The sequence below is a fragment of the Agelaius tricolor genome, unplaced genomic scaffold, assembly GCF_023055355.1.
Source record: "Agelaius tricolor isolate 1412-34295 unplaced genomic scaffold, bAgeTri1.0.p SCAF_3, whole genome shotgun sequence".
Classification (NCBI taxonomy): domain Eukaryota; kingdom Metazoa; phylum Chordata; class Aves; order Passeriformes; family Icteridae; genus Agelaius; species Agelaius tricolor.
Window position 1 is genome coordinate 23829373 of NW_027269263.1, and position 13601 is coordinate 23842973.

The 13601-nt window shown below is 35.3% G+C and overlaps 1 protein-coding gene across 8 annotated transcripts in view; it reads left to right on the forward strand.

Moving 5' to 3' along the window:
- The window catches only part of ANKS1B (ankyrin repeat and sterile alpha motif domain containing 1B), a 408171-nt gene that overhangs the window by 37151 nt on the left and 357419 nt on the right, over positions 1–13601 (forward strand). For all 8 annotated transcript variants that reach the window (XM_071423209.1, XM_071423211.1, XM_071423210.1 and 5 more), the window contains exons 2-3: positions 8716–8796; positions 12434–12590. In XM_071423209.1, coding sequence (XP_071279310.1) covers positions 8716–8796; positions 12434–12590 — 238 coding nt within the window. The remainder of the gene's footprint in view (positions 1–8715; positions 8797–12433; positions 12591–13601) is intronic.

A 13601-nucleotide genomic window follows, 5' to 3' on the forward strand; every position in this document is an offset into this window, starting at 1 on the left:
GTGTTGCTCTCTAATAGCTTTATATCATTCTTATATTGTGGCACCCAAACCTGCACGCAGCACTTGTGGTGAGGCTGCACTAATGCAGAGTAGAATGGGACAATCCCCTCCCTCAACCAACTGGTGAGTGTTTGATGTACTTAAAATCATGAGATATGCAAGTGTTTTCACAACCACTGAAAAGACCGATTTCTGTTGTGATTATAGAAAAATAATTGTTTATGTAATTTCACTAAGTATTAGTTGTCTAAAAAGAGTTGAAAGAACCCAGTATTTATTTATAAAGGGAGTTTAATGTATGAATATACCCATAAGTGTTGCATTCACACTGAAAAAAGATATAGCCAAGGCAATTAGCCTTTATTATATGGCCTAATCATAAATAACACAGTGACTGTGTTCCTGGTTAATCTTAATCAATCTGTAGATCTTATACAAAGTGCATAGGTCTGATTCATAACAAATACGTAGAACCCAACCACCTCATATGTGTTGGAGAGCCCAAACTAAGGATACAATGATTGTGGAGTTGCTCTTCATAGGAACAATTCATCTGATGCGCTGATCTTCAGCATTAGCTGTGTGGTAATCTTTCAGATTGCTAAGATCGTACATACCACTGGCAATGGTTTTAGAATTATTTACGTTGCTTAAACATAAATTATTTTACTTATAAAAGCTACTGCCTGCTGATCTGGTTTTGGACTGTGTATTTTCATAATTTAATAGTTGTTCTTACAGCGTTCTTCTGCAGGATGATGCCAATGAGAGGTAATGTTTTTTCCTGTCAGAATGACGGTATTTTCAAGGACAGAAGCCTGGATTGAGTCCAAAGATCTGTCTGACTCATCCCTGACAAGCTGGAATTACTGTGGTTCTCTGTGGACTAAGCAAAACCCCAGCTTGTCCCTGTAGACAAGTAGAATACAGAGGAGCCCTTATGTCATAGCTGAGGAAGGCTTTCTCTCTTTTAACTACTCCAGGCAAATTGGTCTTGACTGTAAAAGCTAACCAGTACTAGTAAGGAACATTTTGCTTTCTGAATATAGCCACAGTATTATGCAGTATACTCAGCCAGTGTACTTCTAGATGAGTAGTCCATAAGGAATGATGAAGCCAGACTGGTTAGATAAAGGTCAAATGCAAAGTTACCTTATATATGACAGATTTTTAAAGTAAAGCATAACTGATTTCCTATTCCGTTGTGTGACATCATCCTGAAGTCAATGTGTTTCTCCTTTTGTAGTTATTTAAAGTGATGTAACTATTAAGACTATCAGGATAAAAGTACGTACCCTCAAGGGAAATTGATTGCAGCTTCAAGTAAACAGAGTTCTAGCTCAGTTAAAATAGTTCATGTGACTTCTGTTCTGGTTTAGTTTATTTAGATTTTACCATACAGAGTACTTAATTGGAGAAACTGAGTGCTCATCAACATGTTTTTTCTAGATAGATTCTTTCCCAAACTGGGCATACATAAATTTGCATGTAGTTACACATGCCCAAACTGTCCAGTCTGCAGAGTTGTAGGACGTGCCTCCCAGTGGTCTATGTCAAGACCTGGTTTCTCTAGTATTTTTAATATACATGTCTTAACCTCAGAGACATACAGCTACACAACTGGCTCCCAGGCTACTTCACCTGCTTTGCTGACTGATCTAGCTTGGTCTTCATAACCAATCACACACTGTCTTACACACCCACACTACAGCTGCAGCCTCTGATCCAAGGTCTCCCTCCAGTTTCTGGTACGCAGACCTTGTTTGCTCCATTTCCTGGCCAGACTGACATATATTCTCAATAACCCATCATGTGACTCAGGTGCAGGTAGTTTGGCCCTCATACATGCACACAGGATAGAAGTCCTTGTCCCGGGAAATAGAATCAGAATTTAATAAGATTGAGTGCAGGACATGACTAGCCTATTGTGCTGCAGAACCAACTATACACAAGTGATCAACCCTTTTTGTCGCCTTATCCCTCTATCTTCTCAAACTTGTTCCTCCCCAAATCACCTAAGTCCATCCCTTTCCCTGCCTTTGGTTCCTTCCCTAAATATCCCATTGGAAATCCTACTGAATCCGCATGTCCCATAGACCTAGACAATGGGGCTCTTTCAGCTTGAAGTGCTATCCAGCATTGTTTCATGTTGATATGTGTCACCCCTAGGCAGTGGGGTGGAGGCTCTCACAGCACAGTTTTGAGAGAGACCCCAACAAGGTGTGTCTTTGCCTGCTGTGGTGCTGCTGTGCTCTGCTGGACTTGCATGGATGGGCTTTTACTGCACTGGTGATCTTCTCTGATGAGCTCCAGAGTAGCAGGGCTAGGACATTACTTGATTCTCCAACTTTCTGTTGTCCCTTTGTGCTCCTTTGTGGATAAACAGGAGGTGTTCATGACATAACCTAACATGTGAATAAGAATTTGTATAGTTTCCAATCATCTCAGTACTATTCCAGCCTGTTCTTTGGGTACTTCACAATCGTAATGTCCTCATTTACAAGTTCTATAATTTCTCATCTCAGGAGTTCCTTTCAAGTTGTTTAAGTCCTAACTCTATCAAAATATGCTTTTATAAAACCTTTTTCTTTCAATTGCAATTCTTTTATCCTGAGGTTATTCAGGATAAGGCCATATTGAATATTATGAGGTTATTCAAAGGATAAGTCCATATTGTCTCTCTGTAAGGCTCATCATGACTAATCTATTTCTGGATAGCCAGGACTTTGTGGGTACACACCCAGTTTGTGGTAATTGGCAGCAGAGCCTCATCCCTAATGGGCTACAGCTGTGAAAAGCAGGTGAACAGCATTGAAGGTAATGAGGCATGGAGTGCCCAGGTGTACTGACCAATCACGAGAGGGAGCAGAAGGCACACAGGTGCAATGCATGAATGATGAGGGATATAAAAGGTTGGGGTGAAGAACAAGAAGGGCAGATGTTTGCAGCCTTCTGATGTGATATGATGTTACTCTGTGTGGGTAGATGCCTTCTGATGTGGTATGGTGTTACTCTGTGTGGGTAGATGCCTTCTGATGTGGTATGGTTTTACTCTGTACGGGTTGAAGCCTTCTGATACTGTATGGTGATGCTCTGTGTATTGTGGCCTTCTTGATTGTGGCATGTGCTGCAACCCTTTGGTCCGGCTTTCTGCCTCTGCTCAGCAACACACGGACTTTCAGTCATTTATAATGAACCTTTTCATAGTTCTTTCCACTGGAGAAGGAATGGTGGCAGGTTGGCCTAATGATGGTATGGGTATCATCGTTCTCCAAGCAAAAATACAGTTAGTAACACCGAGAATGGTAAGTGAGCAAGTATCTCTGAGGCTATCTGTTGGACACTAGGTTATTTGCATACTTCTAAATACTGCCACCCTACTCCAAATTTTAGTCTGGGCAGCTGTAGCCTGTTAAATCTATCAGTGTTCATTTAGCAATGATTCTTTGTAAAACTTGAAAAGCAATAATTACTGGTAAGATACTGGTTTTTTGAGTCTTATGTGGTTGGACATGATCCTGTTTTTCTACATGTTTTCTTAAATTACACTTTTTACTTCCATGCTTCTGTTATTACTCGAAGTGTTAATCCTGCTGTTTGCATATTTGGGAAAAGACCTTTTACTAACCCAGTGTTGTAGCTAGCTCTAAGTATAGTAATGACTAAAGGTTGTATACTAAATAATCAAACTCATAATGTGCATTGCACTTGCTATGTCAAATAGAAACCACAAATTGAAGACGCTCAGTATGGAAATAAGATCACAGTTTGGTGGAATCCTCCAGTTTTGAAGACTTAGATTAAGGCCCAGACTATAAACAAGTCTAGGTTAAAGAAAGAAAGTGGAGTAAACTTCTTTAGAACCCGAATTTGGGTAGCATCCTTAATCCCATGAATAGTTGATCATGAATTTTGTTGTATTATTTATACTGAGGAAGCTAAACAGGAGGAATCAAAATGAAATCAGTGCATTCAAAATTGAGTCATATTTCACACTGATACAACAAAAGCACTAAATCAGAATTATATATACAATAAGCTTTTAACATAAAATCACTATTAACTGAATTGATAGTACATTTGCTGTTCCCTTTATTTTTAATTAAAATTATAAAAATGTCATTATATTAATGTGAGATTTTTAACTCTCAGTTGCTTCATGCAACAGTTTTTTTTTGATACTGGAAAGAAAATCAAAGATAGCCTTACTCAAAAATTAATACCTATAACTGCACCTGCTTGAAACTAAGCCTAAAGTACATTTTTCATGGGTTTTTTGCATGTACAGTTATTTGTTAGGCTTTAAAATATGACTTCCTAAAAAGGTTTTATCTCCTCTGCTACTGAGGGCAAATATTTAAATTTACTTTCTTTGAAGTAATTTGAAGGCATACATCAAATTCGGCAGAGGGAATGTTCATAATAGGTAAAACCATACATGAAAAAGGAATATATGTATTTTTATAGGATAATATATTTGGCATAACACTGGATTCTAAAAAAGAGGAATCCATAGAAAGAAAAATATCACGTGTACTAAAATGATATGCTTCTATATTTGATAAGTAACATTATTAAGTTATATGGGTTAGAGCAAGAGTTGTCCACTTGGTGTATTTGTGCATAAAATAGAGAATGGGATCTACTTTTTTTGTTGTTCACAATAAGTAATATTATTATTATGTATCTGAATGATGATACATATTATTGTGTAAAAGATTGCATTTTCAAAATTCTCTGTAAAGTTGTCCCTGTACTTTGTATAAACTGAGTTTACTGAACACACTGAACATGTGTATGAATGTAGGCAGAGCACTAATAAAGAGCCTGTCCATGTGCTTAAGAAACTTTAGTCAATGTGTTTCTGCCAGATTAACAAAAAGCATGGAAAATTTGGAAGATTTTGGCTCAGAACAAGACAAATTCCGTTAATGTGTATTTATTCTGTGGAACACAGGAACAGTAAGAGGCTGTGTAAATCTGAACTGGTTTCTAAGGCTTTTAAAAATTCTTATCCTTGTTTACCAAGAATATTTTCTTTTCATCTTAGCAAAACTCCCATGTAAGGACCAGAAATATTATTGCATAGTCATGAAATAGTATAATGATAATGGAATGATATAATACAGATATATATGAGAGAGAAGAAACATGATGGAAAAATTATACATACCTTGCAAGCATAGTTCTTGTACTATTGGTGGAGAGTGTGTCTGTGTGATGATTAGCTGGAAAAAGCTTTTATTTCCTTTTCTATTCATATGCGTGTAACAACAGGCACTTCACAATTGTTTCTTTCCAAAAATCATAGCAAAATAAGAAATCAATTGACTAAACATCATTTTCTTTTGTCATTTTCATCTGTCTTTTGAAATTCTACTCTTTATATGTAACTACTTAAGCTCATTAAGTAGTTTTCTTACCAAGTAAAGAGTATTTTCAATTATTTCTTACCAAGTAAAGAGTATTTTCAATTATTATTTGACATCGGTTCATATAAGGTCAATATTCTTTGTCCACAATGAGAGCAGACTGTTGAGGAGGAGATCTTTCATCTTTTTGCAATAATGTAAATAGTATAACAGACTTCTGTTTCTTTGTGCCTTACTTTGGCAAGATGTAATGGAGGAAACTAACTGATCATCATGTTTTAATTCACCATTGAATGAAAACTAATTTTTTTTTTTTTTTTACAAAAAGTAGGTTCAATTACTTTTTAAAAATTCATTAAGTAATGGGAAGGTTTTAATTTACTGATGTACGTGGGGAAAACATTCCTAACTTACTAATGCATGCCGCATTAAGAAATTCGGTTGGCTGCATCACTGGAAGAAATATGCTTTTGAGAATATTCAATATTAACAGTATTCTGAAGAGCTGCTAATTTTCTCTCAACAAATATTCTTTTCTGGCGAGTGAATGGTCGTATTTGTTTTCTGCCAGATCCTCCTTTTTGTTGTTGTTTTTACAGATATTTTAACATACAGATAAATCAATGTATTTATTTAGTCTTCATATATCATATATGTTTATGATACTAAAGAAGGGATCTTTAGGTTTTCCTCAAACTCTATTCCACTTTTGTTTGAAGTCAGCTGCTTTTTAGGAGCTTATATGACTGGACTTCTGTCCTGCTGCGTTCTAATCGCAAGAGAAGAGTGCTAGCTGAAGCTGGGAGTTTTAGGATGTAAGAATTTGTGTTCAGAATGTCCAGTTTGAATTTACTTTGATTCTCAGTTATCAAAGCAATATCCTGTGTATATACTGGACCTGTTGCAATTCAGGACCTTCTGGGAGAGGATTTCAGCACAGGCCCAAGGGAAGAGAGCTGCCTGCAGCCATGTCCTGCTCCTGTTTGCTGTGTTCTGTACTTTGATAACTGCACTGTGATTTTAAGCATGTCTTTGTGTACCCTTTGGGAGCTGACAGTGATTAGTCTGTCCGTTCTGTCTGGTGTCTCCGAGTCATCAGCATTTACTCATTGTCTTTTGTCCTTTGCCCCTCAGCTGCCCAACCTGCGTGTCATGAAGAGTTTCACATAGGTGCATTTATATACTCTCTAACAAAGTCTCAGAGGTTTGTTTTGTTTTTTTTTTTTTTTAAGTTCATATAGTTTCAGTTGAAAGATATTTCCTAAAACCAGAGTCAGGAAGTAAAACAATGTTTTAATTAGTGAATGGATTAAAGAAGAAAATTAGGGGGGAACGAATGAGGATAGTCTTAGGGAATTTGGTAGGAGTTTTAAAGTTTTTCTTTGATTTTTTTTTTTTTTTTTAAGTTCATGATGCCTAGTGCATCATGAACAGTATATGAATTCATGGATTCTTGCACTTTAAAAAAAAAGACAACAGACAAATCCGAACAACTCTAAGTCAAAGGAAGCAAATTATAACCACATCATAACTAAGTAAATCGTTCTGATTGGTAGTATATTTTTTTGGTAATATCTTAAATCTTACTTTCTATGCCACTTCTTGTCTTCTTCATTCTCCCATAAGCTGGTATATATATCAAAGGATGAAAATATAATTCAATAAATAAACAATAATTGATAAACACTATGCGAAAGTATGAGAGGTTGTACCTTATCAATACATTAGGACTTCTTTCCTTCTAATAGAAAGGAACGATTGTCTTTGCCATAAAAATAACATCTGTCTATTGCAGAGGAGCTCTCAGTTCAGGGACTCAATTTTTACTATTCCATGAACTTAAAATTACCTCCTTTAATTGAAAGGACTAGAATGACTTTTCTTATCTGAAAGTTGCCTTCAGTAGAAAAGAACATCTGTAGATGTCTGAGCAGATTTTTTAAAAAGTTACTTTTTCTTTTCTTTGCTTCTTTGCACCCAAGAAAATAATTCAGTCCTGTTCTTCCAAGAAATTAAATTGCAGGGAGAGGTGAGGTACCCAGCATTATGTAGAATTATGCTCAGTGCAGAACACAATGTTTCACACAAGTAATTCTGTGTGCACACAGTATTACTTGTAGGACAACAACTGCTTAAGTTTATGAGCTAATGAATCATTCAAATACACACAATGAAAAAGAGACCAGTCTACATCAGTATTCCCTTGTGTGGAATATATATGTACAAATATATATATTCCATTTTATAGGTAATAAAATGCAGATTCAATAGTAAATCTTAAAAATAATTTGTTAAGCATAACATGTCATTTTTCTGATGTAGATAATGAAAAATGATAGTATGAAAAATTATTTTCACTTATTAGCTTTAAATTATTTTCTTTAAACAACAGCACTTAATTCTAATGTATGAAGTGAAGGGAAATATGTCTTGCCAGTGACTGTTTAGCACTGAATTAGAAAGTAACGAATATAGACTGTGATTCAGGACTCATAATTTTGTGTTCTGGAAGTTTTAATACTAATGATGAAAACTGTTACAGAAAAGTAAATTGCTTCTGTAAAGGATACAATCAGTTTCAAATGTGGTCAGTTAGATAAAAAAGCCTGCTGGTTCTCAATACACCTCTTTTATCCAATTTCCTGGGCTTGATTTTGTTGTTGGTTTTGGTAGAGTAGCAGCCATGTTTTCCACTTTGAAACAAAATATGTCCTTTACTGTTTTTTGAAAAGCCCATAATAGATCATGAGACTGGTTAAACAGGACATGTAATGAGGTTGTCTGTAAAATACAGCAAGATAACAAAACTTAATAAAATTATTTTTGAAAGTATATCTAATTTATTTTAAAAATATTATCAGCTAAAGTGGGAACTAAAATATCAAGGTAAGTAAAAAGAACAAATTTCCTGGCCCTTTAAGCAATGTGATTGGTTCTCACTTATCTGATGTTTGTTTGGTTCTAGACTAACTGACCTAAAGACAATGAATACATACTTGTGGAAAAGTAGTACAAAATCAGATGATAACCTCAGTGTAATTATCAGAGTAATAGAGGGAGAACAGTTCTAATTGAAATAACTTTTCTGTTATTAGTCTTTGAGTCTGCCCTACATAAAGTTCATGACTCTTATATAGATGGATGTGCAAAATTATTTTTCAAGATAAATTATATTGATATGAAGATGACACTTGCTATTTTAACTTTCTTTCAAGGTAATTCATCTCTTAAAGTTTAATCACACTTGTTGCAGAGATCTTCAGATTGTTTGTAGATCAAATTTCTGACACTTCTGTACTTGCTGAGCCAAAATATTAATATCACAATTTTGCTTTATTTGCAGCATCTGGCGAGGACCAAACATAAACTGCACTGACAGTTCGGGTTATACTGCTTTACATCATGCAGCTTTAAATGGACACAAGTAAGTGCCTCACATTTTGATTTTATGTAGAATGATATTTAACTTTGTAATGCAAGAAAATAGAGCATAGTTCTGAGGTTTGTACCAGAAAATGACAAACCTTGACATATTAAAAGTGCCTTTTTTCCAAATGGAATAAATTAATATGAGATGTTTTGACAGTGTCATCAATATCAATAAGTAGTACTGACAAATGGGAACTGTAGTTTAAAAGCTATTGATTCTATAGTGCTTCTACCAAATTCTTCCTCAGTTTTGGGGAAATTTAGCATTGTTGCTGCTGGTCTTGGCTGTAGTTTTCATCGCTGGGAAATTGCAGCAGAAAATATTGTGTTACATTTCTGTATGTATGTACACATGTGTAGAGCGTGAACGTTTGGGAAGCAATTTTGTGAAACAACAGTAGAGATTAATCATTATCAAAGCAAAAGTAACATGGAAAGAATATTTAGTAATTATACACTTGAAAGCAGGGTGGGGAAAAGGGTATTTTCACTAAAGAAAGTTTTGACATAAAACTTTGGTTAAACTCCTCTGTGGGAGAAAAAGAATTGATCTAAATCCAATGGAAATTAAGAGTGATCAGCATGAATTTTTGTGTGATTTTGGACTGTCCATAAAATAACACATGGATATATAACTATTAGTTATTTAGTTTACTCCTTGCAAAATTTTTGCATCCTTCTATGGAAAAATTAAAACTTTAGGATATGTTCTCAATTGTAGTCTAGAAAGGTGCCTGTTTCCTTTAGGATGGATCAATCTTTTGATGAATATGAGATATTCTTTCTAAATATATAAAGTAAACTCTTGAACTAGATATTGTGCATTTTCCAAAGTTTCAGCTGTGTAGGAAGGTTCAGAATCATCCATTAATATATTTTTACTTAATATATTTTACTTCCATATAATTAGGTCTAAGTTCAAGTGGTCTGTTAAACTCAGCATTTTTGTTCATGCTTTATGGATTATTTCTTGTGCTATTGCTAATTTTTGACCAACCAAACCCAAGCATTGGCTTGAAAAGATTGCTGATTTTAAATAGATGAAAGCTGGAACTAGTATATTTAATACTAGCAGTGCAGTAATAGTTACACACAAAGTTAAAAATATTGCTGTATAAATACTGAAACTATCAGAGGTTCAAGTGAATTCTAGCAATATGAAGTCCCAAAACATGCAAAAGCCAAATCATGATTTTAGACAAAGTCATGACCAAACTTGTTCCAAGGTCAGGGAGGACTTAAAAATGTGGACTTATATCTGCTGCTGTACATAACTACAGCCTTTGAAAAGTCCAATGTTGGCTGCTGTGACCCCTTACGCTCTTAGCAGGATAAGTAGCAGTAACTGACATCACAATTATACCTTGTTATATTAAGCTGAAATAAATTATGAGGTATTTTGTGATAAATCATGATGGCTTCAGGACCTGTTACCCAAGCCATCATACTGATCCTGCTGCAATGGTAGCATGGCCAGCAAGAGAATTGGACAGACACCTGATGTCCTAATTTTGTTAGTCATTACAATTAACCAATAAATTACTTTACATTCTATTTGAGTTTTCAGACTTGATATTCAAAATCAAAATGGCATACAATCATTTGACACAAGAATCTGCCACTTAGGAGAAGTCCCTGTCTTTTAAAAACTTCTGGGATTTTAATTTTTCCCACTTTTTACACTAGGTTGAATGTGAGATATTTCAGAGGTTCTCAAGAAATGTAAGAATGTGATTTGTGGCTTGGATACTTGGGCACCATTGTTCAAATCCTTGCTTGATCACTGGATGTGAATGCCCTCCTTCTTGGTCATTGTGGGATCATTCTCTTTCTTTGTGAAACTATTCTGCTTTATATAAGTAATTAAATTATATCTGGGGCAGGCACTGGAATCTGTCTCCCTAAGTAATTTCACTTAGCCCAGTAATGTTACTGGGCTAAGGACTTGGTCTCCTCCTCTCTGAAATATATTTGTACAAAATGAAAAAGTTCTGCCAAAGCACTAAAAAAGACTCACCCTAGATAAGTGTGATGGGTCAGGGCATTCTTGAAGGATAAAGGAGATGCATGTTCTATTTTGTAACTTGAATCTTGCAATAGACTCTTCCCAAAAATTCCTGTATGTTTTAATCTATGAAATCTATGATTTCATCTGTGCAGGGCTTTTCTTCTGATTTTCTTCCACTTACTTCAGTTTATACTTCCTTTATTTGGTGTTCCTTTCAAGGAAACTGTTGTGTATGTCGAGCCCTCATTGGATGATTTGCTGCAAAACTATTATTTAGTGGGAAGGCTCTGAAGCCTTACATGTACTAAAAAGTTTCCCTCAGGAGTCATTTTTCTGGAACTTTTTGTGTAACAGAAATCTTCTGTAGTGGACCTGCTCTTTTTTGGCTGTTCTCATGGCATTTGACCTTGTCAGGAGTAACCAAAATCCAGCTTAAATTTTCCTCAAAGCTTAGATGTGATGACTCCAGTATCTTTTGAAGTCAACTGGCAGTTTCTTTTGTGCTGGATATATTCCCTCATAACTCATCACATTTTTCTTTCAATATGCAATTAAATAAAGTTCTGTCAAGGTTGAAAGAATAATGACATTAGAGTTATTTTCTGTCTTAATTTGTAGTCAGTTTGTAGTAATTTTTTTTTGTCATAACATAGGCTACATCGAGGTCCCTCCCCTCACTGATTTTTTTGAGCCAAATCAGTAAGTGTTTCCATATTTGTAAAAAGTGTGTAGAGCTGCCCACACTGGATCATAGATTCTCTTAGCTTAATAACTAAGGAGGCCAGACTATGTCAAACTATGAGACTACAAATGCAGCAGCAAGACAGAATTTATTTACTTTCTGACATACTTGGTAATGTTATCATACCACACAGCTGATTTTTACTTTAGCTTTTGAAGTTAAGTACAGGGAACTGCTTAAAAATCAGGGATGCAATATGCCAATTTATGCTAATCTTTCACTTAATGTATGATAAGCCACACCAAAAGGAATATAAAGAGAATTAAAATGGTAATAAGTCACCTTTCCCCTCACTTCTACAAGGCGGCTGAGTGTGGAAAATGAGAATAGCAGTTATTTCATAGAAGTTATACATAGAAGAAGTTATTTCATATATCTAGCTAGATAATCATTGAATTGTTTCCTAAATATCTTTGAGATAATGCCTTAAAGAAGAGGAAAGACTATTACTTAGCCTTCCAGTAAGAAATGTGTCCATCAAACTATCCTCTTGTCATCCTGCCTCCAGAGTTCAGCAGTGATGGGGACAAGAGTACTTCTCTGCCTTTAGTGCCTTGAGGACATGCACATGTTCTTTACAGGCAAATTCTAAAAATAATTCTATGGCCAGGTGATCCTGTTGAAATAAACAGATTCAGAGAGCTGATGATAATATTGTTGATGGTATTCATAAGTAAGAATCATTACAATTAACTTGTTGTCTATGTTTCACTATCTATTTAATGTTCAGAAATTATTTGTCTTCACTTTTTGTAGCTGTTTTGCTTGAAATACAGGTTTGTTTTTTTCTATTTTCCAGGATAAAAATATTGGTATGCATGTTCATGTAAAAACTTAAAATTAGTTTCCTGTTGATTTTGAGATTTACCTCCTGTTTTCCAGGGATATAGTTCTCAAATTACTTCAGTATGAAGCATCAACCAATGTAGCAGATAATAAAGGTTACTTTCCTATTCACTTGGCTGCTTGGAGAGGAGATGTAGATATTGTGAAGATTCTCATCCATCATGGACCATCACACTCCAGAGTGAATGAACAGGTGAAGTGATAAAAAATACTTGTGTATCATCAGAAAAAAAAGCAGCACATATTCTATGGGTTTGACCAATTTATAGACAAGTTTAAAAAATTCTGTTTTCCATTGTTTCAATAATTTCTTCTCCAAGATTGATCAAATCTTCCATTATAAGCATACGAGATACCTTTCTTCTGAATAGGCACTGACTTAAAGAATATTAGATTTAAAAAGTATGCAAAAACCTTCTGTTTGCTTTGGAAAAATCACATCAAGACATACTCTAACTTTGCATCTTTTTTTTGTATGGTTGTAAATTTGCAATTTTTTACTCTGAGATACTAAGTTCCTGAAAATCTTTGAGATAAAATTGATGTCCTTGTTATATTTTAAGAGTACTGTAAATAATCAGATATGCAGAGGTAAATATCAAACCAGATGGGCTGCATGGATGCACATGCAGCAGAAAGGATAGATAAAAAGAAAAAGACCAAGAGAAAATGATGAGAGTATTACAGTGTGTAAGGGCAGTATAAGCATTTTGCATTCTGCTGTCAAACATATGGTACACCTTCTGTTTTTATTCTGTATATTCTTCCGTGGTCCATTCATAGGATTAGTACTTAGAAATAGAAAGAAGCTCATTAAAATTTGACACCATCTAGGCTGAGCTGCTTAAGAGCTGGAAGTAGGCTGTGAAATGCGGACAGTAACCATTAAGCAATTGCATTTGCCAGGGTAGTCAGAGACTTGGAATGTGAAGGTGGGAGTCAGCTCCTAATTCAGATCTAGGCTATAATTGTCTACATTTCCTGCATGGTCACCTTTTGGTTCCACAGAGGTCTGGGCTGTGTAATCACAGGAGCCAACAGGGCTATTCAGATGACTAAAAGAGGGATTCAAGTGTCCAAACACAGAAATGCAGTATCTTCTGAGACCCTGCAGTAACTAGACATCTGCATGGGCCTGAGAGTGTGACAGAGGGTGCTCAGAATTTCCAGGTCCTTGTGGAGTGAGTGGTGAAATCCAGGTATG